The sequence below is a fragment of the Quercus robur genome, chromosome 12, assembly GCF_932294415.1.
Source record: "Quercus robur chromosome 12, dhQueRobu3.1, whole genome shotgun sequence".
In the NCBI taxonomy this organism is placed as follows: domain Eukaryota; kingdom Viridiplantae; phylum Streptophyta; class Magnoliopsida; order Fagales; family Fagaceae; genus Quercus; species Quercus robur.
In genome coordinates, this window is record NC_065545.1 from 18,768,667 (window position 1) to 18,796,510 (window position 27,844).

Sequence of the window (27,844 nt, forward strand, 5' to 3'; positions counted from 1 at the left end):
GTGGTCCTATTTTGTAAAAAAAAAAAAAAAAATAGTGATTTTTTATTTTATATATATAATTTTTATTTTGAAAATTTAATTTATAAATGAATAAATCAATTTGAAAATTAATAGGAAAGTGGTCTTATTTTTTAGGCAATGTTTTAGTAGGAGTTAGAGTTGGATTTTTACTGGATTGTCCATTAGTTTTGTCTCTACTTAAACATATGGATGTAGGAGCATTTTTAAACTAAAAAATGAAAAATCCAAACAGAAAAAAATCCCTTAAATAATAGTATAGATTAAAATAGGATCTTAACATGCTGAGTTATCATCCCTTATAAGCAATGTGTTAGTATTTCTTATTCTTTATCAAAGTCCAAAAGTGATTAGGGGCTACTATGATTAAAATATCACAGTAACTAGTCACCTATTAGGGAATAAAATCAAAACTACACAAGAGCATAGGGGGCTTATGGGGTGTTTGGTTTGTGTTTTTAAACAACTATTTTCAGTTTTTAAACAACATTTCACGCATTTCAATGCACTTTTTCACCCACACGTATTTCCACAAATGTTTTCAAACAACAATTTTCAGTTTTTAAACACATGTACCAAACGGGCCCTTAATCTTCAATTATTTGTAATTCTTTTCCTCTCGGCGAGTTAAATACCTATTCCCTGTCGTATACACAGTATATATTCTTTTTCTCTTCCTCTTCCTCTTCCTCCAAGAAACCAACAAATTCCAGAAACTCTCTCACTTCAATCTCACTGCAAACCACCATATATATAAAACCGCCCGAGTTTTCTCAACACAAAATTTCTTCATCTCATTCAACTCCAAAAACAACGGTTTATTTATTTCGCCATAGTCGATCAACATTCACCACAAAGAAGATGATTCAGCTGAGAGTCCGAAGCCGCGATGGGTTAGAGCGAGTCTCGATCGAAAACCCCCAAATCACAGTCTCGCAACTCAAAACCCTAATCCAATCCCAACTCCAAATCCCAATCCAAAACCAAACCCTCTCCACCAACCAAAACCTCCTCTTATCCAAAACCCCAGCCGATCTTCTCAATTTCACGGACATGGCGAACCCCAACGCCACCCTCTCGTCCCTCAACCTAGCGCACGGCTCCATCGTCTTCCTCGCCTACGACGGCGAGCGCAACGTTTCGGGCCCGAGGAATTTCAACCCGGCCGGCTCGTTCGGGCGCAAGATGACCATGGACGACCTAATCGCGAAGCAAGTGAGGGTCACGCGCCAGGAGAACCCGCATTGCGAGCTCGTGTCGTTCGATCGCGATTCCGCGCACGCGTTCCAGCATTACGTGAATGAAACGCTGGCGTTCGGCGTGAAGCGATGTGGGTTCATGTACGGCACCGTTTCGGAGACCGGAAAAGTCGAGGTGGACTTCATCTATGAGCCTCCGCAGCAAGGGACTGAGGAGAATTTGGCTATACTCCGAGACCCAGATGAGGAAAAGCTTGTGGAAGCCATTGGTATTGGTTTGGGGATGAGGAAAGTTGGGTTCATATTCACACAGACAATCAGTCAGGATAAGAAGGATTACACCATGTCTAACAAGGAAATTCTTCAGGCTGCGGAGTTTCATGCTGAGAGTGGGCTTAAAGAGTGGGTCACTGCGATTGTGAAGCTTGAGGTGAATGAGGATGGTGGTGCTGACGTGCACTTTGAGGCCTTTCAGATGAGTGACAATTGTGTGAAGTTGTTTAAGGATGGGCTGTTTGAGACCGAGATTGCTGAAGACGATGATCCTAAGCTTTCGAAAATGAAGAAGGATGTGGTTGTTGGGGTTAAGGATACTAGGGAGGTTGACAATGATTTTTTCTTGGTCGTGGTTAAGATTTTCGATCACCAGGTATGGCTTAAAGACTGTGTTTTTGCTTTTGTGTTTAGTTCGTGTTATTGGGGTTGTTTTAATTATGTTGAATTGTTGTTGTGCTTAATTATTTGTGGTTGTGCTTTTCATAGTATTAATAAGTGAGGAAATTGCGAAGCTTACAATGACGATGGCTTTGATAAATCACTTATTACACTACATATTTGAAAGTTTGTAAAGAAAAGGAATGGATAAATTAAGAGGGAAGGGAATGGAATAGAGGGAATTGAGGTATTACCCTTCATTTCACTTTAGTTTTTGAGAAGGGGCTCCAATGACTTTTCTTTAGGCCATAAAGAAGAAAACTCTTTAGCACTTGCCAAAAAAAAGGAAGGGGCAAATGAATGAATAGGACAAAATTTGAGGTTAATGAATTTGAGTTTGAAGTTGAGAATTATATTTAAGGTTGCCAGATTTTCAGTAGAGTGTAACCTGGACCAAGCAAGGTCATAATTCTTAGGGTAATTGGATTCCTGATGCGATCCAATTATGGCTAACTAGTTGTGATTGTTTTTGTGCATTACTTGCTGTCTACTTGTCACATTTGAGAAACCGAACAATGGACATAGAAAAGACAAAACTGCATTTTTTTTTTTTTTGCTCCTGCTTCAGTTCTGTCAAAAAGAACTTGCAGATGTTATATGTCTGTGTGTGTGTGTGTGTGTGTGATCCAAACATATGTCCTTTGATATTAATATTTAATTTTACTACTATTTTCTTTGGCCCCCCAGGTTGGGGTTGGGGGGGAGGGGGAGAGTTTGGGACTTTGGGTGCATTTTACTTATTGTAGAAGGGAAAAGTTGGATGATTTTCCGTAGCATCTAATCTCTTTTCTGTTTTAAGCAAACAAAAGAATTCTTTAGATTAATGGCTATTCCTAGAAAGAGATCTGGTGCAAGTGATGTCTGCATCTCGGTGACAGTAAGGTATAAGTGATAGAATGTTGAACCATGTCCAATCAAAAGATTTGCAACCCCTTTAACTACTAGACTAAGGCTCTGGCTAGCAAACGGAGCATTAGGAACTAATATCTCATACATAAGTGGTTGCAATAACCATATTCCAAGGGTGAAAGGTAGATTTTTTAATCTTATAATTGGTCCATGAGCTGATGTCAGATTTTTAGAAGTTTGAATTCTTATGTAAATGCAAGGACACCCAATTCATAAATGGATAATAATAGTCTTTGCTAATCTTGATGACAACTAGGATCATGAAATTTTTTTTTATTAACATATGTCCAAAAGCAACAAGCTAAAAGGCAAGATCTTGAAAGTACCAATTTATGAATTTTGATAATTTAATAGTTGGGGGAGGCAAGATTTGAACTCTGAATGTCTTCGTTAGAAATACTAGGTTAGAAATACTAGAAAGTGCCCAATGAACTACAAGGCTCTTGTCTTGTTGCTGGATTATCTTTGTTGGTTATTGTTTGCAATTCTAGAATTTTGTGTTAAGGCATACCATGGTAAGCTGGTCTATGCATGTTTGTTTGTTTCACTGCAATTTTGATCATCCAAAGCTGTTGGAACTTACTAATAAGGTTTCTATAATGTTTGGGAAGCAAACTATTCTATTTCCATTAAAGGAATATCAAAAGAATCCGTAGTCATTGTCCATGGAAAGAATACATAGCCATGAGTGACTTTTGCACTTTAAACTACTTTTTGATCTGATTATCTACCGCAGAGTGGTATATCTGTATGAGAGACATTTATTTGCGTTCCTTTGTGTTTAATATTTGGAGATTCATTTTCAACTGTGAAGATTTTGTTGCAGCATTAACTTATCTTCTTGTTGTGTCTTACATGTTCTACAAATCTTCTATAATTCATTTGCTTCTATGCTGCAAGGGTACTACTATGGCACTAATCTGAATCTTGGTTGCCATGCAGGGTCCATTGTCATCAACGTTTCCCATTGAGAATCGGATTACCCATGTGACACTTAAGGCGCTGAAAAATCATCTGGACAGGACGAAGAGTCTTCCTTTTGTGAAGCGAATATCCGATTTTCATTTGCTGCTTTTACTGGCCAGATTTTTAGACCTCAATGCTGATGTTCCTGCCCTGGCAGAGTGTGTTCAAAGACAGACGGCAGTACCAGAGGGTTACCAGCTCCTAATCGAGTCCTTGGCCAGCTCTTGAAGTTGCTTATTTGCCCTTTTAAGAACTGTTATATCTTATCATTTAGGATGTCTACAACAATGCATTTATGCTTGATTTGATTAGGTTCCCTTGTGCAATGCATTGACCCAAAAGCGGTTTTGGTACCGCTAATCTAAGTAAGTTATATAAAGGATCCATGCAGTGGCAGTTTAAGTGTGTATCAAAATGACAGTAATATATTTGCGTTGGATCATCTAAGTAAGGAATTCAGTTTATGGTTCGATTGGTTTTAATCTTACAGATTACTTATCATGGAAATGGAGATATATTATTGACCTCTTAGTTGGGAAGCTACAAAATGCCATTGAATTTTTTATGTATGGTGCAAACAAACTTGATTGCAGCATTTCTTTCTCTTTACTGCATCATAACTGAATACACCCTATGTATACAAGCAGCATACTCCATTGGTGATCTTTGCATGTTTCTTAGAAGCTTTTTATAAGTTAATACTCCTTTTAGGTGGTTGGATGTTGGTTTTATAGCTACTTAAGCTACCTTGGCAGTTATCACTGGTTTTCTGTAGTAGTATTTCTAAGTTCTAAAGTAAAAACAAACAAATAAATAACCTTAGGACTTAGGAATTGGAGTTTTTCTTTTATTTAAGGTGGGTTTGGGGATTACACCCATAAGCCCCTCATTTATTCCTCCCCTTCTTCATATTTACTTTTTAAAAAAAAAAAAAAAAAAAAAGCCTTTGGGTGGGAGGGGGGAAGGTGGCGGGTTAAGTATAGGAATATTTTGACCTTTTAAGATAGCATTAGGTTCATTGTTCTAAACTTGAAAAGTTATTTGGGTGTAGAACTTATATTTTATATTGTTCAATAAGAGATTGTCATATTAGTTTTTTTACTTAAAATTCAATACATCATATCATACATAATGATATCTTTTTACTTAAAACTTAATACATCCTACTACACCTAATAACATTTCAATAAACTTTCAATTATATTGGATTTTTGTGGGGCCCGATAATTTATGGGCCAGGCCCACTTGCTCATGGAGAGTCCATAGGCCCAAACCGAAAAAGGTTATGGCCCAAAGCTCAAAAAATATAAGGCCAAAGACGGCCCAGAGATGCAGCCGAGGACAGTTTAGTCCTTGGCCGACCCAAAGCCCCCTTAAGAAGAGGGGTAAAAAAGAGGTAAAGGAAAATTGGTAAGAAGATCTAAAATATCTTGGGTAAGTTATCCTTACTACTCTCCCCAGATAAGACTCTGCACCTAACAGAACCAGATTCTCAGGCTTTATCAAACCATCCCCAACAATTCCGGGATTAGACTGACGGGACAAATAACAGTCCTGAAAAAGTTGACCCTACACGTGGACGAGGGACAGCGAACGTAGGCTGGTATAAAAGAGAAGGTAAACTAATCAGAAAGGGGATCCCATCTCACTTCCTGGGAAAAACTCCAAGGATGAGAATGCCCGGACAATATATGTACACCACCACGAAAAACCCACCGTCGGGTAACCGGAGAAAGGCATTAGTGCTCCTCGGACATGATCCGAGGAGTCCAATCCCTCAAGTTACAAAACTGTAGGGTTTGGATATCCAGACTGAAGCCTTTTCTTATCTGGGTTTCCCTAAAGTCCGGTCTGGACCAACGCCCTGTGACCAAACGCTAGCCTTTCAAGCCCACTCTCTACAAATCATATTGTGAGGGATCTTCCACGTGCGAGCCCAACATCATTGTTGGGCCGTTAAAGAATCGTGTCCCTACAATTGGCGCCGTCTGTGGGAAGGCTTGCGCGTTGGCACAGGTGGCGCATGAGTCAACTCTCTAGCAAGCAGAGATTCGCGAGTTTTTCCCCATCTCCGGTAACCTGCAGTTGTCGCTCCGATATAAACTTGTGCCAGGGCTTACATCCTGTAGTGCCAACAGCACGGGCGGCTCTAGGGGCTTCCGACCCCAAGTCAACTTTCCCCGTCATGGCCAAGGGGCTGACCTGCGAAAAAAGCAAATAAGTACTCAAAAAAGTTTTGGACAGAACCAAGGCCTTGCATGGTCCTCGGACTCAAGCCTATGGGGAAACCAAGTACACAAAAGAAAAAACATAAGTTTTGGACAGAACCAAGGCCTTGCATGGTCCTCGGACTCAAGCCTATGGGGAAACCAAGTACACAAAAGAAAAACCATAAGTTTTGGACAGAACCAAGGCCTTGCATGGTCCTCGGACTCAAGCCTATGGGGAAACCAAGTACACAAAGGAAAAACCATAAGTTTTGGACAGAACCAAAACCTTGCATGGTCCTCGGACTCAAGCCTATGGGGAAACCAAGTACACAAAAGAAAAACCATAAGTTTTGGACAGAACTAAGGCCTTGCATGGTCCTCGGACTCAAGCCTATGGGGAAACCAAGTACACAAAAGAAAAAACATAAGTTTTGGACAGAACCAAGGCCTTGCATGGTCCTCGGACTCAAGCCTAGGGGGAAACCAAGTACACAAAAGAAAAACCATAAGTTTTGGACAGAACCAAGGCCTTGCATGGTCCTCGGACTCAAGCCTATGGGGAAACCAAGTACACAAAAGAAAAACCATAAGTTTTGGACAGAACCTAGGCCTTGCATGGTCCTCGGACTCAAGCCTATGGGGAAACCAAGTACACAAAAGCACAATCGGAGTTCCCTACTTCCCAGTCGACTGCTCGGATGGATTATTTAGAGATTATCAATCTTGGACGGTATTCACGCGCTTATCACAGAATATTCAACTGTTACCCCGGTTAGTTTCCTAAGTTTGATTTACTATGAATTATCGACATAATGCCTGGTAGAATTGGTAAATTAGAATTAGTTAGATTATGTTTCAAGGTATTTTGCTCTAAATATTCTTGAAGAAACACACACATGGAGCACACCCATTCACAAAGTAGTGTTGCCAAAAGATCAGTACTCAAAACATGTAAATAAATTTCTATTTTTACTAAAACAAAGAAGTAGTGCAGCGTACAATGAAAAGCTGGAATCAGCCTATGTCAGAGCTCACTACATAATTGAGTAGGAAGATACAAAAAAAATAAAATAAAGCCGAGGAGCAGTACAGACGAGAGGTTGGCTACTAAAGCTAACCACATAATCAAAAGGAAGATACAAAAAATAAATAAAATAAAGCCGAGGAGCAGTACAGACGAGAGGTTGGCTACTAAAGCTAACCACATAATCAAAAGGAAAGATACAAGAAAATAAAACAAAGCCGAGGAGGTGGCACAGAAGAGAGGTTGGCTACTGCTTCAAGACCTCGTTCTTCCTCAGTGCTTTTACATGCCCATAACTCAGGCAGCAAAAGAACTCAGCCTAGGGCCCGCGACCTCGAAGAAAATGTGCAGAGAGAACCCAACTTGAGCCTGACACCGCTGAAGGAAAGGTGCAGGGAGCTGGAAGTTGAGGGGTTTTCTCCAAATATTTGCCTGCAACAAGGCAGAGGCGCTGATGGCGGAGAATCTTTCTTCTGACACACCAAAATTCTGGCATGAACAGAACCTGCTTCGGATTTTGACTAAAAGAGGGAGAGACACCCTTTCCCCTCGGTCGAAATGGAATATTCTCTTGAACTTATGCTTCCTGTGCCCATACCTCACTATTTTGAGTCTTAGGAGGATACGGCGCTTCTGTGGCGGAGAGAGTTCCTTCTTCCCAACCCTCGCCTCAAACATGTTATGCTAAGGGAGGACAGCACTGAGTATAGGAGCTGTGATTTGGGAGGAAGCTGAAGGAGTTGTGTGTAGGAAAAGCAACTGTCTCTCCCCTTTATTTAAGGGAATAAGGTGGTGGCAGTTAATTCACGCAGCATCCCAAGGGACGCTACAGACAAAATGGCTCTGGCTCAATTTCCAACGTCAACTGCAACCACAAGATTAAAGAAGCCTCGTAAAGGCGCACCTCGAACATTGGGACGTTTAGAGAGTACCGCGTGGCCAAAGGCTGCAGAAATACCTCTTAATTCGTGGGCCTAGTGAATTCGCGGCCCAGGCCCGTTCTGCATGAGGGCCCAGGGACTATGGCCCATGCCGAGAAATAGCCATTGCCGGGAACAACCCCTGCTCGGCGCCTCGTGAAATACCTGAGGAAAGGGAGAATCTGAACTCAAAAAGTTTTGGACAGAACCTAGGACTTGCATGGTCCTCGGACTCAAACCTATGGGGAAACCAAGTACTGAGAAAAAAATAAGTTTTGGACAGAACCTAGGACTTGCATGGTTCTCGGACTCAAGCCTATGGGGAAACCAAGTACACAAAAGAAAAAACATAAGTTTTAGACAAAACCCAGGCGTTGCGAAGTCCTCGGACTCGAGCCTTTTGGGAAACCAACTACTCGGTTGGGGAAGGTTCTCGGCTCAAATACAGTAAAAGGTTAAGGCCAGTGTGTTAAGAAGATAGTGAAACGACCCAATGTTCATTAGCCTAAGGAAACTGTTCATTTGGCGGGTGACATGTCCTCGGATAGTTACTTCCTACACCGTATCGAGCACTTAATCCTCATCTTGACTAATTTTAAGGTGAGTTTCGTTCCTCACTAGTCGGCATTGCTATGTCAAATAATTTTATTAAAGTTATGGTGACATCTTTTTTATTAGCAAATATTTTGGCCTTAGTTGTCATTGATTCAAATGCTATATTATTGTGCCGAGCAGCGATTGTAAACTTGTAAAAACATAAGAACAGAACATGCGAAGTAAAGTAACAGCAACTTTTATTAATATGAAAAATTGTTACAACGTACAAAGAAGGGCTTAAACAAGCCTATACAAAAGGTGAACTGCCGAAGCAGCAATAACATCCGAAGTACGAATAGGTAAACATTCAGGTGTCTTTTGAACTCGTCTTCAAAGTCTCTCCAATCTCTGCCTCAGCATTACTCATATTGAGAGAAGAACCTTCTTTGGAAAAAGATGAAGGACAAGGAAGAAGAAGATGAAGGACAAGGAAGAAGAAGATGAAGGAGAAGGAAGAAGAAGATGGAGGAGATGAATGATGAAGATGGAGGAGATGAATGAGGAAGATGGAGGACATGAGTAAAAGAAGGAGGAAAAGAAGAGAGAAGAGATGAAAGGGAAGAAAGAGAAGCAAGGAGAGGCGCCAGTGAACAAAGAGAGGAAGAAGCAGGAGCATTTAGCCCCTGCCCCAGTCCTGACTCCTAACACACTGGTGCCATGTTAGATATGCTCATGAGAGAGCGGGTGGTGGTGATAATGGATGTCTTTGACTCAGTCACGCCGAAAGTGAGATGTGACGAGTCCCTGCTTCGGATTTTGGCTAAAAGGAAGGGGAGACAAATCTTGAGTCTCCGCCATCCTTGCCCTGACCGAGCCATCTCGAGCTTTATTAGGACATGGTGTTTTTGGGAATGGAATGGTTTATTCATAGCTGATTATTGTGGTGAACGTATTATCGGATAAGGTATAACCAGAGGGAAGAAGTGAACTCTGGGAGGAATCTGAGGGATTTAGATATGAGAAAATCAGCTTTTGTCTTCTCTCTTTATATAGGGGACGAAGAAAATGGTACATAATACGTTCAGATCTCCAGGGAAATCTGCAAATAAGGATACGCCGTTTCGTTCCCCCACGCCATCAATAACCGTTAGATCTGGGAGGTCTCGTAAAGGGAAGATATGAAAGACGCGCTTCGAGTACCCAAACGGCATAAGGGCGTCGTGCGCAAATTAAGGGGAACATCCCGTAGACCGGTACACTCCTTGGGCAGGTGAAGGGTCGCCCGCGTCAGTCAAGGGCTGAAATAAATGAGCCATAATAAAGGCTCGGTATTACCAAAACCCACCTTTCCAACCAAGATGTTGGACAGCAGGGTTTTGAGGGGCTATTGTGGGGCCCGATAATTTATGGGCCAGGCCCACTTGCTCATGGAGAGTCCATAGGCCCAAACTGAAAAAGGTTATGGCCCAAAGCTCAAAAAATATAAGGCCAAAGACGGCCCAGAGATGCAGCCGAGGACAGTTTAGTCCTCGGCCGACCTAAAGCCCCCTTAAGAAGAGGGGTAAAAAAGAGGTAAAGGAAAATTGGTAAGAAGATCTAAAATATCTTGGGTAAGTTACCCTTACTACTCTCCCCAGATAAGACTCTGCACCTAACAGAACCAGATTCTCAGGTTTTATCAAACCATCCCCAACAATTCCGGGATTAGACTGACGGGACAAATAACAGTCCTGAAAAAGTTGACCCTACACGTGGACAAGAGACAGCGAACGTAGGCTGGTATAAAAGAGAAGGTAAACTAATCAGAAAGGGGATCCCATCTCACTTCCTGGGAAAAACTCCAGGGATGAGAATGCCCGGACAATATATGTACACCACCACGAAAAACCCACCGTCGGGTAACCGGAGAAAGGCATTAGTGCTCCTCGGACATGATCCGAGGAGTCCAATCCCTCAAGTTATAAAGCTGTAGGGTTTGGATATCCAGACTGAAGCCTTTTCTTATCTGGGTTTCCCTAAAGTCCGGTCTGGACCAACGCCCTGTGACCAAACGCTAGCCTTTCAAGCCCACTCTCTACAAATCATATTGTGAGGGATCTTCCACGTGCGAGCCCAACATCATTGTTGGGCCGTTAAAGAATCGTGTCCCTACAATTTTCATATGAGTATTATAATACATCCTACCACATTTAATATCAGATTTTTACTTAAAATTCAATATATCTTATCACACCTAATAACATATTTTTAATTAAAACTTAATACATTTTATCATATCTAATAACATCTTAATAAACTTCCAATTAGGTTGGATTTTCATATGAGTATTATAATTGATTGAGTGTAATTGTGCCTATTCTTTAATATGTGATACGATGATATGACATTGAGATTTATATATTTGAATCTCGTTAGTTTAACTCAATATTAAGAAACAAGTTAGATTTACTTAAGTCTAATGCTATATATTGTTAACTTGTTTTGTAAAATTTTATTCGACAAATTATAAATTGTGAAAAATAAAAATAGTGTCTGTTTGTGAGTCTATTGTTGTTCATTGCCCACAATAAGTTACCTCAACAATGTATATCCCACTTTTTTTACACAAGAAGAAACAACCTTTTCCTTTTCCTTTTTTTTTTTTTGGTTCAACATATGAATTGTGTTTTAATCTACCTTTTTTTTAACGACAAAAAAGCTCCTCTTGTTATTAGAATAATAATTAAACCCCCTAATTAAGAACTCCTTAATTCAAAAACGAAAGTTATTTTTCCCAATGTTATGAAAAATTTTGTGTAACTACCTACCTCAATTACTCCATGAAATTCCTTTCTTTAAAAAAAAAAAAAAAAAAAAAAAACATAAAATTTGAATTTTTCCATGTAGGTCTAACTAAAAAAAGAAAAGAAAAAAGAAGCAATTTATTTAATTATTATTAAAAAAAACAATAAGCAATAATTTTACTTGAGTATAGCCCTCTCGTACCACACCACGCTCTATACTTAGATCTTGTGGCTAATCCATGGTTCCCAAATTTATCATTTGGCGGGAGATTATTCTCTTCCCGATCTCTCTCTCTCTCTCTAATTTCACTTCTAGGTCTCAAAAATTGAAAATTCCCACTCTCTTTCTCTCTCTCTCTCTAAAATTGATTTCTAGGGTTTAGCTTCTAAAGCGCGATGGAGAATCTAGCTCCACCTTCCGAGACCTCAACGCGTCCTCCGGTGAGTTCCATTTCCATTTCTCACTCTCTCTTTCTCTCTCTGCTATACAATTTGAACTGATTTTCGTTGTGTGTGTGTGTGTGTTTTTGAGTGGAGCAGAAAAGACCTAGGGCTCATCAGGGTGTCACTGAGAACCAGACCGGTAAGGCCAACGGCGACCGGACCGGCGAAGCAAATGAGTCCGTGGACCGGGAGAGTTCGCCCGAAGATTTCGAAGAGCTTCGTCCTAAGTCCAAGCGGAGTCGTGCCTCTGAAGGAACTTCGGCCTCGGCTCACAAAGCCAACGACCTCAGCTTGATTGGTATGCAAATTTCTGTAGAATTGTAACTTTGAGAATTTCATTGATATGTGTAATGGTGGAAATGATTTACTGTTCGGATTGGAGATAGTTATGTAGAATTTCCATGTTGAATTATTGCAATTTTGGTGCCTATTCAATTGGAGTTTCCAGTGTTTTATATAGGGTGCGTTCGTATAAGCTGTTCGAAAACTGTGTTTTGAGTTTAAAATGAGCGTTTGTAGAAAAAAAATAAATGAGGAGTTGTGATTGCAAAACAGAGTTTTGGGTTTTAAAAACGCTCTTTTAATATCCTAAAATGCCTAACCAAACCGACCCATAATTACTGAGTTGGGATGTAACTAAATTTTCAGTTGAAATGCAAATAGCTCAGATTGCTGGTGGTTTTTTTGTTAATGAGTGTCGGGATTAATGGGTAATTTTAAGTTGAAATGAAAATAGCTCAGGTTGCAAGGGTTTTTTTTTTTTTTTTTGTTAATGGGATTCTTAGAGGGGGTTGCTTTGGTATGGTCTTGCCTTATAAGTGTGTGCATGGAATGGAGTGGCTGCAGTTGTGCTTGGTAACCTCTATGTCATAAAAATGTGAGAGGAGCTTCTAGTGAGAAGGATGGGCAGCTAAAACTGAATCCTTGTGGATTGTAAATTTATAATGATAATTGTGCTTCACTGATTTGGATACATACTATTCACGTAATCCTTAGAGATCTGTCTTGTTGATTATATCATTTGAAATGTATCCATGATTGTAGAAGACCTTTACCTTGATAGTGACTCTTGCATCAAATTGTATGTATTGTATTGCATCAAAATTTTATATCATAAGGCATTGTCGCCTTGTTTTATTTTTAATCTGTTATGTTAAATTCACCATTTTTATAATTGCATAAGCTTTTGAGACAATTGGTAATTTATCATGGTATTAAAATGGTCCTAATTTTGAGCTTTGTCTCCACTCCGCATCCCATTTAAAAGTTAAAAATTCGATGTGTTAGTTCCACTTATTTGTGGGGGGGGGGGGGGGGGGTGTTAGATTATTTCCGAATAGCTTAAAATTTTGGGGCAGTTGGTAATTTATTATGATGGATGAGAGCTTCAACTTTCAAATGTACTCTTATATCTGTTTCTACCAAACGATTTCTAATGAAGATTATTGTATTGTCTCCTCTCCCTTCCTCCTTATAGTATCAAGAGCACTCTTCTTTTAAGGACCTGGTTTATGCAATTTTATAAGCTGAGTTAACTTTGGTGTATGGTTCATGCAGAGGTCGTCAAGGGCAATGGGAAATTTATTCCTCAAGTGGTCAAGCTTTGGGTTGAGCGATATGAAAAGGCTCCAAAACCTGCAATGGTTGAACTCCTGATGATGCTCTTTGAGGTAACGTGGAAATTTTTATTTAAAAACTCTTTGATCAAAAGGATAAATATTAGAGTGATAGAATTTTTAAATCCCATATTAGAGTCAAAGGCTGAAAGAAGATCTCCTTTGAAATTTAAGACAGTGAAGTGTGTTAGAATTTTATACTCTGATGTATCATTAATTTTTTAATCAGAACACTATACCTATTGACTTAGCAACTTGATATTTTACTAAAAAATTCTGGTCTTGGAACTGATTGATGAAATTTAAACCAGGCATGTGGAGCTAAGTATCATATCAAGGAAGAGTTCCTGGATGAGACAGATGTTGATGATGTTGTGGTTGCTCTTGTGAATCTTGCTAGAACAGTATCCTAACCTACTGCATTATTATTATTTCTAGTTTCCTATACCCTCTTTCTTTTCTTGATGCCTTTCAGTCGTTGTTTCCTAGAATTTTTATGTGTTAATAACATGATCCAAGAATCTAAAGTTCATGATCAAGATCCTTTGCCCATAGTTTTTGCTTGACTTTTCTGGAATCTTAGGGAGAAGTTGAGGATTATCAAAATTCAAAAAGGAAGGAGTTAAAGAACTTCAAAGATAATCTTGAATCATTCTGGGACAATTTAGTTCATGAGTGTCAACATGGACCATTATTTGATCAGGTTTTGTTCGACAAGTGTATGGACTATATAATTGCACTATCTTGGTTAGTCTCAACCATTACTTAGTTTTGAGTTTATGGCAAAATTTTTGAAAGTAGCTTAGACTTGTGCTCTCCTGGTTTCCATTCTATGCAGTACTCCTCCAAGAATTTACCGTCAAGTTGCTTCCTTGATGGGCCTCCGACTTGTCACATCCTTCATAGCTGTTGCTAAAATGCTCGGTGCACAGCGTGAAACTACCCGTAGACAGTTGGATGCTGAAAAGAAGAAACGAACTGAGGGTCCTCGTCTGGAGTCACTAAATAAAAGGTTCTCAACAACTCATGAACAGATAACAGTATTGGAGGAGATGATGCGCAAAATATTTACTGGGTAGGCTTCACTGACTTAATAAATCAATTAATTTCATTTCAAATAACAGGATTGGAATTAATAAAACTTTTGTTTTATCTACTTATTAGATATTTCCTAAAACATTGACGTTTTGCTTTTGCAAGGTTATTTGTCCACCGTTATCGAGACATTGACCCAAACATTCGAACGTCATGCATACAGTCACTTGGTTCATGGATTTTATCATATCCATCTCTGTTCTTACAGGATTTGTACTTGAAGTATCTTGGGTGGACACTGAATGACAAAGTAAGTTAGAGTTGTTGATTAATTACAAATTAATTTTGATCGCTCATGCTAGAGAAATCTAAAATTGCTCATTTTTATCTTATTGCTATTGAAGAATGCTGGCGTTAGAAGAGCTTCGATCCTTGCATTGCAAAATCTTTATGAGGCGGATGATAATGTGCCAACTCTTAGTTTATTTACTGAAAGATTTTCTAACCGGATGATTGAGCTTGCTGATGACATTGATGTTTCTGTGGCTGTCTGTGCCATAGGACTTGTAAAACAACTACTAAGGTGAGGCTTTGTTAATCAACCTTTTGGTGAATTCTTTGTTATTAATAATTTTTTTCCTCTTTGATGACTGTTTATGCAAGAATTTTACACTGAAAATTGGTTTTGGTCTGTTTCAGACATCAGCTTATACCCGATGATGACTTGGGTCCTTTATATGATTTATTGATTGACGATCCACCAGAAATCAGGCATGCTATAGGAGCATTAGTTTATGATCACCTGATTGCTCAAAAGTTTAACACCTCCCAGTCTGGCACAAAAGGTTTTACTTACATGAACTCTATAGTGCCACATGCTAATTATGTTTCTGTTAACTAAAGCACTTATGATGATTACAATATTCTTTCTAGGCGACAGCAGCGCTTCTTCAGAGGTCCATCTTGGCAGAATGTTGCAAATACTAAGAGAGTTTTCAACTGATCCTATTTTAAGTATCTATGTCATTGATGATGTTTGGGAATACATGAAGGCTATGAAGGTATGTTGTTATATTTTTCTGAGTACTAGGCTACATAGGAGGTCTGGGTGGGAGATCCCAATAAAATTTGGGTTGGCTAAGGATCCTCACTAACTAATTGTGTTAGATTACATGTATTCTTTTCCTGTGTTCTATAATATCCAAAACTACACTCTTTGCTGCCTCCCTGATTCGAGCCCAACTAAAATTTTATACTGCATATAACATACTTAGAGTGGATTGAAATATCATATGTAATAATTAAGATAAAAACAAACCTCCACCCCCCCCCCCCCTTTCCCTAGTTTCTTTTGTGCATAAATAGCTCTAATAGATTTATTTATTTATTTAAATTTTCTACTTATATATGCAAAAATATTTATTTTTTATTTTTTTTCCTTTTCTTTTTAATCCTTTTTCTATAAGTTAGTTATGGCCTCAAGGGGAGGGGGAAGGGGAGATTCAAACTAGTGGACCTCCATTCCATGAGGCGTCATCCTGTCCTGAACCGAATGTGCTACCTCTTGGGGTTCATTTTTTATTTTATTTTGCTTTGTGTACGTGTGTGTATAGCAAAAAGCAAAAGATAATAAAAAAGTTGTATCTAGTGCCCAAAAATCTCACTTTTGCGAGGTTTGGGGGAGGTGATTGATAGGCTGTCTCTTACCCCCCAAATTTTTTTGAGAGGTTGATTTTTGAAATCAGGCTGACTTATACTGCTTTGGGTGGAAGGCACTTACTCATCATACCAAGACAGCTGCATACTGTGGCTTTATATTGATTAAAACGTCATTTATCCCCAGATGGTTTATTTCATGTTTGATTTGTACATTGTGATTGAAACTTTAGGAAACACAAAAGTACATAAGATCTGCAAGAAGGTATTCAACTCTAGCCCTACTAACTTGGTCCAACTGTTTTGAGAGCAACTTGGCCTGGTCAATTTTCATTCTTAGTGTTTGTTTGGGATAGCTTATTTTTAAAAATTGGGTACGTTTCCAGAAGTGACCTTTTAATAAGCTATACCTAGAAGAAAGTGGTGATTTAAAAAGCTGTACCTAAACAAGCAGGTAAAATAAGCTAGCCAAATTAACCACAACCATGTATTTAGTGAATTTGGGTTTGGGTTTTGGGCAAAGTGCCGAACATATAGCATTTATGGTTGAGTTCACCTTCTACCTGAATGTTCTTGCTATATTAGTGTTCCTATTGAAGGGTCCAATAAATTTCCAAAGAGTTTTTTAATTTCTTTAGCCTTGAGAAGATGTAATATTAATATATAACAAACTAGACTAGAATGATAACGAAATATTCTACTAATATTAACTTCTGTGGAGTAAAAATCCTTTTGTTACTTTAATGAATGCGTCATATTTCACTTGCAGGATTGGAAGTGTATTATCTCCATGCTCTTAGATGAGAATCCATTGATTGAGCTTACTGATGATGATGCAACAAACTTGGTACGGCTTCTGTGTGCTTCTGTCAAAAAGGCAGTTGGAGAGAGGATTGTACCTGCTACTGATAATCGCAAGCAGTATTACACTAAAGCTCAAAAAGTGTGTAATTCCTCAATTATGCAATTTGTTCTTGTTTTTTTTTAAATACTGATATGTTTTGTTTGGATGAGGAATTTTACTTAAAAGTTATAATTTGAGAATTTCTATTATTTGTTTCCCTTGTTTGGGTTGGAAAAATAGTGTTATTAAAAATATTTAAGATAAAGATGTTTGAACTAGGGATTTTCAAGCATCCAAATCCCGAGTTCAATTTCTAATGAATGGTGTCAAATGTAAATAATATTACAATTATATAACCACCATAATATTGTTCAAATTATCACTACCATCATTATCACTGTTGCTGCCACTGTCACTGCCATTACCATCACGTCCTTCCTCATGACCTTGCCGCCCCCACCATCATCACCACCAACACTGTGACATCATACTGCCTCAATCATCAAACTAGTGCCACCACTACCACCATAATCATTGTAACTACTAATAATACTCTAAAATTTTTCTTTGTTTATTTTAATATACTCATCAAATTAAGGAAATTTATTTGACGGGATTGAGAAATTTCATGCAATTTAAATTTTGGGCCCTGTCATTTTGGACATTCTTAGAGATTTTTAAATTGTTCATCCAAACAACCTTAAGTTACCATGTAAACTTTATTGACAGTGTCATTTCTGAAGATGTCTGTTAAGGATCCATAGCCTACCCCAAACTTTTGGGAGTAAAGTTCTCTTTGCTGTTGCATTGTCAGTTCTGATGACATTTTTGTGTTTATAGGAGAAAACGAGAGGTTTTTGATATGTAATATTTTTTATTTATTTTTGGCACGATCGGGTGTTATTAAGTTATCTTCATTGGTTTGCTTTTAGAAGTTAAGAAGAATGATTACTCAGTTGATTATGAACAACTACATATTTAGGGTTGTTTGTTTATTCTGATTGTCAGGAAGTATTTGAAAACAACAGAAGGGATGTCACTGTTGCCATGATGAAGAACTATCCATTGCTCTTGCGCAAATTCATGGCAGACAAACGGAAAGCGCCGTCATTAGTTGAGATTATTTTGCATACTAACCTTGAACTTTATTCCTTGAAGAGGCAGGAGCAGGTGGGTCACAGAATTACTTGTGTCTGCAGGCTAATTTATATTTTTAACAGCTTAAATTCATATTAAATGCTTTCCTGCTTTGCCATTCAGAATTTTAGAAGTGTCCTTCAGCTTATAAAAGAGGCTTTTTTTAAGCATGGTGAGAAGGAGGCACTGAGATCCTGTGTGAAGGCTATAAACTTTTGTTCCACTGAGAGTCAAGGGGAGCTGCAGGATTTTGCCCGTAGTGAATTAAAAGAACTTGAAGATGGACTTATTGCTAAGCTTAAAGCTGCAATCAAAGAAGTTGTGGTATGTTTCAACCATAATCTTTCCTTTTCCTTGATTGTGGGCAACTTGGATATAATGTAACATGTTTTAGCCCTGCAGGATGGTGGTGATGAGTATTCTCTTCTTGTAAATTTGAAAAGGTTGTATGAGCTTCAATTGTCAAGGGCTGTGCCAATTGAGAGTTTATATGAAGAAATTGTCATGGTCCTCAGTAGTTTTAGAAATATGGAAGATGAGGTGTGTCAAATACTCAAATGTAACTTGCTAATTAATCAGACATTTCTTTCTCCTACTCTCTTTGTTGCATGCATTTATATTGATCTGCTGCTCATACTGGTTCAGGTTGTCAGTTTTCTTCTTCTGAACATGTATTTGCATTTGGCGTGGTGTCTGCACTCCATTGTAAATAGTGAAACTGTGACTGAAGCATCTTTATCTTCACTACTATCTAAACGCAACACGTTTTTTGAGCAACTAGATTACTTTCTTAACAACTTTTCTGAAGTGGAGGAAATGAGTAAACATGGAAATCAACTAGCTTGCAGGGTGAGCATTTTTGCTTTAATTTATCAAATTTCAACAAGCACAAATTTGAAATATATATATATATATATATTTTTTTTTTCGAATGCCCCAATTTTGATCTAATAAAATCTATTCTCTGCCCAAGGTTTGTACTATACTGGCCGAAGCATGGTTTTTGTTCAGAAAGACAAATTATAGTTCAACAAAGCTGGAAAGATTAGGATATTTTCCAGATACATCTATTCTTCAAAAGTTCTGGAAACTTTGTGAACAACAGCTCAATATTTCAGGTAATTTAATATTTTTGTACCTCTTTATTTCTAAAAGTACGGTATTTTAGTTAAGATAAACGATGATGGCGTGCCACCATTAAGAATGGCAAAGCATCTTCCATTTTACTTATTTTTGGTTGGATTATCTTTTTTCTATTCAAATATGTCTACAAACCATGAAGGTGAAAATCTTTTACATTTAACTTGAATTTGTAGGGCCAAATGATTAATATCTTTGGTTATATATTTGAACAGTAGATAACATTGCATCTAGAAATCAAAAAGTACGCTTTTTGGTACTTGTAGTCTACTACCTTTTGTTCATATTTGGGGGTCTAGAACCAACATTGGTCATGAACTTCATAATTCAAGATGGCTACTTATGTTTCAGCTGTACTTGCTTGGATTTCCATCTAGAATCTACAGTTATCTTCCTTAATGTTTCTTTCAGATGAGACAGAAGATGAAGATGTGAATAAAGAGTATATTGAGGAGACAAATAGAGATGCAGTCATGATTGCTGCTGCAAAGTTGGTTGCTGGCGATGCAGTTCCGAAGGTGAACATATCTCTGTTGTTTGTTTAAAGTATGATTTTTTTGTTACTCTTCTTGACATTAAACCTGTTGGGAATTCTTCTTTGCAATGACATGAATATGCTTGTTATCTGTTTGATCCTGAAAGCCAGTTTTTAATGCAGGAGTATCTCGGTCCAGAGATTATTTCTCATTTCGTAATGCATGGAACAGGTGTGGCAGAGATTGTTAAGCATCTGATCACTGTGCTAAAGAAAAAAGATGCTGACCTTTCCAATATCTTCTTAGAAGCGCTGAAAAGGGTGAGCCTCATGACTGTGCGGTTGAGAAATTTCATTTAGTCAAAGATTCTGACCTAAGTACGAATTTACAGATGGGCTTAATGTACTGGGTGCTTGTCTGGGTACTTTCTTGTGTCTTCAAATGTTATTGCATAAACTAAATGATATCATATCCTGAAAAGAAAAGTAAATGATATACACAGAGCAGAGACAAAAGGAGAAAAAATAAAATTGTCTGTCTTATGGTTTTTCTAAATTTGCTTTTCTTTCTGTTGCTTAAATTCTTCTTTCCATGCCTTAGCTTTACAGATTTTACTTCTACTTTCTGTTTTTCAACGGAAGTTCTTATTGCTAGTTAAGGTAAATTATGAGGCTTTACCTGGTGCCACAAGTCCCTTTGGACTTCATGCCTTGAGAATATATACTACATTAGGGAAATTAGAGGATGCATCTGATCACTGTGTCTTGGGAGTTTTTAGGTTAGGGAAAGTACAAAGTTCCTTCCTTTAGTTTCTGTAGTGTATGCTTTTGTTTATTTATTTTAAGTGCTATATAAGCTTTCCTATTCTGGATCTGTGCAGGCCTACCGTCGGCATATTGTAGAACTTTCCAAAAGTGATGAGGAACCCTTGACTAGCAAGTCTTTTATAGAATGTAAAGATCTTGCTACTCGGCTTTCTGGAACTTTCATGGGTGCTGCTCGGAACAAGCACAGGTCAGACATCTTAAAAATGGTCAAGGATGGTATTGATTATGCTTTTGTAGATGCTCCAAAGCAGTTGTCATTCTTGGAAGGCGCTGTGCTCCATTTTGTATCAAAACTTCCTACACCTGATGTGCTTGACATGTAAGGAATAAGGATTTCTTCTTTTCTATTTAAAATGTTGGCATTGTGAATATTTCCCACTTAAACTTCCATTATGGCTCATGTTAACACTAATTGCTGTGCAAATAGTGTAAAGGATGTTCAAAATCGTACGGAGAATGTAAATACAGATGAAGATCCAAGTGGCTGGCGCCCCTATTACACATTTGTTGACAGCTTACGTGAGAAGTATGCAAAGAATGAAGGTTTGCAAGGTACTACTGTGCTTTTTTTACTAGTTTTTGATGCTTCCCCCTGGATCTGAAGTGAGCAAGTTATTGCTATTGACATTTTCGCTTCATTCATAGTCACTATTCCAAAACCTTTGCTCTTAGTTACATAGTAACCAATTAAGCTAGTTTCTTATTTATCACTAATGTTGGTTTTACTTGCCTCCTCTCTCTCTCTCTCACACACACATACGCACACACACAAGCGCACGTATACACAGAATTCTGTTAGATAAATGTTTCATTGGCTGGCCATTTTATAGTGCAGTTGAAAGTCTTTTAAGTATTTGGATTGTGTGAACTGTAAGGGTTACTTATTTTCGAATTGTTAGTGCTAATAAATCCCAGTCATAAATTTCTCTGGTTTCATGTACATATTATTTAATTGTGGACTCTTGATTGTAATGTGAGGACTAATATGGTCAATTATATGCAGACGAGAAAGAAGGGGTATCTGTCAGGCGCAGGGGTCGTCCTCGTAAGCGGCGTAATATAGAGGGAAAGAGACTTTTTGATGAGCACAATTCAAGTGAAGACGAGGATTCTATCAGTGCTTATGACCAAGAAGACGCTCAAGATGAAGAAGAGAAGCAAGATGAAGAGGAAGAGGAAGATGCCCCTTTGATAAATTCAATTAGGTCATCCAAGTTGAGGTCACTGAGGCTTTCAAGAGAGGAAAACAAAGGCCAGACAAGGACAGGAGATTCAGAAAGAGCTGCAGATAATTTAGCTGCATCAAGAACATCAGGTATGAAGTAAAATATACCCTGCCAAATGTGTTATCATTTCATCTCTGATTGAAGAAGTTACCGAAGATGGACTTTTTTTCATTGGACCCAGTCATAAACTTTCTCTTGTGACATCGGCCTAATTGGACAACTTAGAAAAAAAAAAAAAAAGTCCTTGGATTTTTTTCAATTGGAATGGTTAAATTGCCTTATCCATCTGTCACTTCAAACAATCTTTTTAGATTCGATTACAAGTCATCTTGTATTGTTTCTGCACTGGGAAATATTTCCTTGATAATATCTGTAGATAATATTTTGTTCATATGCATTTATTCTGTGTTTGACTTTTTATCTTTTCATTGTGCAGGGGCCTCCAGCTAGTGACTAAAAACTTAAACCTGCACGTTTGTATATGTAGGACAGCCCTTAGGTACAAGTTTGTAGAAACAGGTTGTGAAGCAGTACCATTTTTTCAATTTTCAGTTTAGAGGATGTTTAGTATTTGGGAAGGGGGGAAGATGGGGATGGGAATTAGCCTTGCCCATTGAGGAAATTTGTAACAGTACAAAGATCCTCTTGTTTAATGCCATATCTTAATTTGGGTTGCCTCCATCTACTTCCTTTAATAACTGAGTTATATTTTTGAAGTATCGATAATCAATATAACTGTTCAAAGACAAGCGAATGTTATAAAATCAATCTCTGATTAGAGTTGGCCTGTTGAAAAGCTGAAATTTCCAGGAAAAGAAGATTAAATCATGATCCCATGTCTGTGAAGCGTTGGTTCTTGAAACAAGAAAAAGTTTCATGGATCTGGAATATGGAACCTCTCTTTTATGGTGTTCATCAAATCAACAGCACATGCTGCAGGCTTGGATCCTTTTTTTTTCTCCTCCTCTCGTCGAATGTTCAAGAGATAATTAAAGAAAGATCTCTGAAGCAGGTCCTGCCCAAGTACCCATTTTTAAAGAATCACAGTTGTCTATTTAAACATGCCTGATGAACAACTTATGCATCATATGCAAGAAGGCCCAATTGTCTATTTTATTTGCATTTTACGATCATTGAATTTTTTAAATGTTAGGGTTCTGTTTGGTAGAGCATTTTAAACACATGTTTTTAGTTTTTAAACAACATTACACACATTTTCACACTTTTTAATCCACATGTATATTAAAAAAATGCAAACAACATTACTCAAGTTCCTTTACCAAACGGGCTCCTAGATCTCTTATATCTTGTATATATTTGAAGGATTTAAATAAGAAGAGATTCTTCCCCTATGATAAATGATGGACATTACATGATTGGTTTGTCAAAATATATCAAAATTTACTTATTGTCTTTGAAATTTGGTTCTAGTGTTGTAATTTCTTCCTTGAAAATGTTCCAAGGAGTCATTTTCTGTTAATATGCTTTAAACTTCAAAGGAGTATTCAACAAATAGAATATTGACACGACCAAAAAAAGAAAAAAAAAAAAAAGATGAGGTGGCCTAGAAGGCTAGAACAAGTTCAACAGTAGATGAACGAAATTTACTAGAGGAAAATCTCATTGGAATTGAAACTGTGGGGGTAAAATTCATCAGTCAACAGTGGACCTTGGTACCCATGCGGAGCCCAGCCATAACAGGAAGTGAAGACATGGCCAGAGGACTTCCAGCCCAACCCTGTTGGGCCGGACCGGGCTTGTTTAAGAGGCGTCCGAGGAGGAGTGTCTCCTCGGACGCACCAAATGGGAGTCTAACGCACACCCTTCACATGGTGGGAAATCGTCCTAAATCGAGGGGAAATGCTAGACGCTCAGGGGGCAACCACAACTGCTGCATTAAATGCAAGGAAGCTACTTTTCCAGTCGCATTAATGTAGAAAAGACAGGAGAATAGTATTATCTTGGCCAGTGCAACTCACAGAAAAGGGGGGGGGGTGTCCTATGAGACAGACACTCAAGTAGAGGCCCAGATGGTTAACAAGTGTAGGGCCATTACCAATTTAAGGACGATATATAAGAGAAGAAAGTCCCCATGACTAAGAGAGGAGGAAGAAAAAGAGAGAAAAAGAGAGAGAAAGAAAGAGAAGTTCTGTAAACAAAGCATAAGATATTGTCCCATGAACTGTTATCCCAAGAAACTTAATAAAACATCCCCACGTTCAAATGGTTGCATGGCTTACTAACAATTACGTTTACTCTGTCTAGACCTAGTTCTACGACCCACTCTCTACAAATTCATTGTTGAGGGTCTTTTGGGCCAGAATCGCCTGCTTGCTGGGCCTGGGCCCCAAATTTCGCCCTTACAATTGGCGCCGTCTGTGGGGAGAATTTGTGTCTCGACAAGTGAAACAGTAAGAAATGGAAGGATCAGGCCCGCGCCAAACTGGACGTGCAGATTCTCAACGGCAGGACAATTTTTTAAATATCGAACGAGGGAAAGATCAAGATAATTAGCGAGAGGACAGCGTGAACACCTCTCACACGAGTAAAAGCCACTCAAAAGGGAAGAATCATGCATCCCATAAGCAAAACGATTGAAAGGCTTTACAACAAGAGATTGATGATTTGAAGAAAAAGCTGCGCCGAGCACAGCAGAAACGTACTTCACCCGGCTCGGGTACTAGCAGTGACGAGGATAACGAATACCGGCGAAGATCAAGAACCCCTCCGAGCGAGACCTTTTCCTACGAGGAAGAGAGGCCTCGTAAACGCAGCCACAAAAGCCCATCTTACCAAGGCCTGGCCAACGATGCCATGAGTAAGGCCCTGGATCGCATTTCCCAGTCGCCGTTTACACGTAGAATAGAGAGTGCAGTGCTTCCTCGGCGGCTCCATCAATCAACGTTTGCTATATACAATGGTCGGACCGACCCAGTGGAGCATGTAAGCCAATTCAATCAGAGGATGGCCGTCCATACCAGGGATGAGGCGTTAATGTATAAGATATTCCCATCTAGCTTGGGACCCATGGCGATGAGATGGTTCAATGCCCTCCAGCCGAATTCCATATATTCCTTTAAACAGCTGACGCAGGCTTTTGGTTCCCGTTTCATCACCAGCACTAGAGTCCCTCAGCCCCTCGATTCCCTCTTATCCTTGTCCATGCGGGAAGGAGAGACGCTGAAGGCCTACTCGGATAGATACTGGGAAATGTATAACGAGATAGAGGGGAATTATGATGACGTCGCCATCAGTACGTTCAAAAGGGGCTTGCCGACAGAACATGGCTTAAGAAAGTCCCTCACTGGAAAGCCAGTCACCAGCGTGCGCCAACTCATGGATAGAATTGACAAGTACAAAAGGGTCGAGGAGGACCAGCAGATGGGGAAAGGTAAAGCGAAGGTCGTCCCTCAGGAGAGGAGGGACTTCAGGTCGGAACGATTTAACAACAGTAACAGGTCGAGAAGGGACTATGTAGAGCAGTCCGGATCTACTGGGGCTCAGGCAGTCCATGCTGTGTTCCGAGAACCTCTTCATAAAATCCTAGAGAATGTGAAGTATGAGCCTTTCTTTCAGTGGCCGAACAAGATGGCTGGCGACCCTTTGAAGCGTAATCGGAACCTGTATTGCGCGTACCATCAGGAGCCAGGTCACACTACTGATGATTGCAGGAACCTGAAGAACTATTTAGACCGGCTCGTCCGAGAAGGAAAGCTGAGACATCTGCTGCATCGCCTTGAAGGATGGCAAGAACCATCAAACAATGAAACCAGACAAAGTACGTTGAGGCCACCCATTGGCACAATTAATGTCATTCTCGCCGCACCTGGAAGGACAGGCTCTGTCCCCTTCAGGGTAATGTCAGTGAGCAGTTTCCCGACTGAGCCAGACGACAGGGAATCCAAAAGAGCTAGAATGAGCGCCACACCATTAATCGGGTTCACGGAGGAAGACAAACAAGGAACTATCCAACCCCATGACGATGCCTTAGTCGTTACGCTCAGAATAGGAGGTTATGACGTGAAAAGGGTGTTAGTTGATCAGGGCAGCGCTGTGGAGGTAATGTACCCTGATTTGTATAAGGGACTGAACTTGAAGCAGGAAGACCTGTTGCCATATGATTCCCCCCTGGTTAGCTTTGAAGGAAAGGTCGTCATCCCGAGAGGCATGATTACGTTGCCTGTGCAAACAGACTCAAAAGTGGTAGAAGTGAACTTCATTGTCGTAGATGCATACTCCCCTTACACAGCTATCGTGGCCCGGCCATGGCTTCATGCACTAGGGGCTGTGTCGTCAACCTTGCACCAAAAGGTGAAATATCCGTCAGGAGGTCAGATCAAAGAGATAATAGGGAACCAGGGAGTGGCTAGGCAATGCATGGTGTTGGCAATCTCGCGACAGCCGGATTGCATAACTTCTACCTCAGCCGAGAACGGCTTATAGCAATTAATGACTACGGTCCCAACTGCGGGCAGTGGAGGACCAGCCATGTGAGGAGTTGGAGAAAGTACTTGTCGGATCTGACCCTGAGAGGTTTTTTCAAATTGGTTCAGAATTGCCGCCCCAAGAGAAGTCAGCACTGACTGCTTTCCTCCGACAAAATATAGACGTGTTTGCTTGGGACCCCTATGAGGCCCCCGGGGTCGACCCAGATTTCATCTGCCACCACCTTAATGTGAACCCGGCTATAACACCTAAGAGGCAGGCTCCTCGACGACCGTCGAAAGAACATACTGACGCCGTGAGAGAAGAGGTCGCAAGATTGAAGAAAGCAGGGGCTATTAAAGAGGTCTTCTATCCCGAGTGGTTAGCCAACACGGTAGTGGTAAGGAAGAAGAGCGAGAAATGGCGGGTCTGCGTAGACTTCACAGACCTAAACAAGGCGTGCCCAAAGGATCCCTTCCCTATGCCCCGGATAGACCGGTTGGTAGATTCAACTGTCGGACATCCTAGAATGAGTTTTCTAGACGCTTTTCAGGGCTACCACCAGATACCCTTGGCTGCCGAAGACCAGGAGAAGACTGCTTTTGTCACCCCAATTGGGAATTATCATTATAAAGTGATGCCCTTTGGCCTAAAGAATGCCGGATCAACCTATCAAAGGATGATGACCAGGATGTTTGAATAGCAGATGGGTAAAAGCATTGAAGTGTACATAGACGACATGGTGGTTAAAAGTAAGTTGGCTCCCAACCATATTGAAGACCTCGGCAACGTTTTTCAAATACTAAGAAAGTATAAACTACGGCTGAACGCAACCAAATGTTCATTTGGAGTGGGATCTGGAAAATTCTTGGGCTATATGGTGACTCACAGAGGCATTGAGGCTAACCCTGACCAAATAAGAGCCATCCATAGCTTGCAGCCTCCTCGGAACCCTAAAGAAGTCTAGAAGCTTACTGGTATGATAGCTGCTTTAAACCGTTTCATCTCGCGCTCAGTAGATAGATGCAGGCCATTTTTTCTCCTGTTACATAAGTGGAAAGGATTTGAGTGGGATGAGGAGTGCACTATAGCTTTCCAACAGCTAAAGGAATACCTCGCCCAACCGCCGATTATGTCTAGTCCCGAGGCCGACGAGGTTTTGTTTGCCTACATAGCAGTGGCCCCGCATGCAGTAAGCCTGGTGCTAATCTGAGAAGACAACGGCACACAGCGACCAGTCTATTACGTTAACAAATCCCTGCAGGAGGTAGAAACCCGTTACCTTCCCCTCGAAAAGGCTATCTTGGCCATCGTACAGGCCACAAGAAAGCTGCCCAACTACTTTCAAGCACACACTGTCGTGGTGTTAACTCAGCTCCCCTTAAAGTCCATCCTGCGCAGCGCCGATTACACAAGTAGAATTGCAAAATGGGGAACGATTTTAGGCGCCTTTGACATTAGATACATGCCTCGCACCGCTGTAAAAGGCCAGGTCCTCGCCGACCTAGTGGCAGAATTTGCGGAGCTTGCAACAGAAGGAAAAGAAGTGTCGGTCTTATTAGGGGCTGGTGAACAGGTGAGCAGCACAGTTTCCCCGCGTGGACTCACTTGGTGGAAAGCATACATTGATGGCGCATCGAACCAAAGGGGCTCAGGGTTAGGACTTGTCCTACTCTCACCTGAAGGGATAACAATAAAGAAGTCATTGAGACTCGGTTTTTCATCCACGAATAACGAA

The 27,844-nt window shown here is 39.8% G+C and overlaps 2 protein-coding genes across 3 annotated transcripts in view; both read left to right on the top strand.

Moving 5' to 3' along the window:
- Positions 1 to 628: 628 nt before the first annotated feature.
- On the top strand, positions 629 to 4,288 carry LOC126707902 (NPL4-like protein 2). The gene is made up of 2 exons (XM_050407636.1): positions 629 to 1,866; positions 3,783 to 4,288. The coding sequence occupies exons 1-2, from the start codon at positions 880 to 882 to the stop codon at positions 4,032 to 4,034; spliced, it is 1,239 nt and encodes a 412-aa protein (XP_050263593.1). The 5' UTR covers positions 629 to 879; the 3' UTR covers positions 4,035 to 4,288.
- A 7,209-nt stretch (positions 4,289 to 11,497) lies between these two features.
- Positions 11,498 to 27,844, top strand: part of LOC126708725 (sister-chromatid cohesion protein 3) — a 47,275-nt gene continuing 30,928 nt past the window's right edge. Inside the window, exons 1-22 of one of the 2 annotated variants that reach the window (XM_050408606.1) lie at positions 11,498 to 11,721; positions 11,821 to 12,022; positions 13,282 to 13,394; positions 13,652 to 13,744; positions 13,924 to 14,087; positions 14,179 to 14,415; positions 14,541 to 14,685; positions 14,780 to 14,958; positions 15,075 to 15,220; positions 15,309 to 15,436; positions 16,801 to 16,974; positions 17,884 to 18,045; positions 18,136 to 18,336; positions 18,415 to 18,552; positions 18,658 to 18,861; positions 18,986 to 19,130; positions 19,564 to 19,670; positions 19,811 to 19,948; positions 20,509 to 20,774; positions 20,883 to 21,007; positions 21,459 to 21,770; positions 22,118 to 22,360. In XM_050408606.1, the coding sequence (XP_050264563.1) occupies positions 11,677 to 11,721; positions 11,821 to 12,022; positions 13,282 to 13,394; positions 13,652 to 13,744; positions 13,924 to 14,087; positions 14,179 to 14,415; positions 14,541 to 14,685; positions 14,780 to 14,958; positions 15,075 to 15,220; positions 15,309 to 15,436; positions 16,801 to 16,974; positions 17,884 to 18,045; positions 18,136 to 18,336; positions 18,415 to 18,552; positions 18,658 to 18,861; positions 18,986 to 19,130; positions 19,564 to 19,670; positions 19,811 to 19,948; positions 20,509 to 20,774; positions 20,883 to 21,007; positions 21,459 to 21,770; positions 22,118 to 22,131 (3,438 nt within the window). In that variant the 5' untranslated portion in view covers positions 11,498 to 11,676 and the 3' untranslated portion in view covers positions 22,132 to 22,360. Of the gene's footprint in view, positions 11,722 to 11,820; positions 12,023 to 13,281; positions 13,395 to 13,651; positions 13,745 to 13,923; positions 14,088 to 14,178; positions 14,416 to 14,540; positions 14,686 to 14,779; positions 14,959 to 15,074; positions 15,221 to 15,308; positions 15,437 to 16,800; positions 16,975 to 17,883; positions 18,046 to 18,135; positions 18,337 to 18,414; positions 18,553 to 18,657; positions 18,862 to 18,985; positions 19,131 to 19,563; positions 19,671 to 19,810; positions 19,949 to 20,508; positions 20,775 to 20,882; positions 21,008 to 21,458; positions 21,771 to 22,117; positions 22,361 to 27,844 lie in introns of those variants that run through there. The other variant, XM_050408605.1, reaches the window with a different exon arrangement.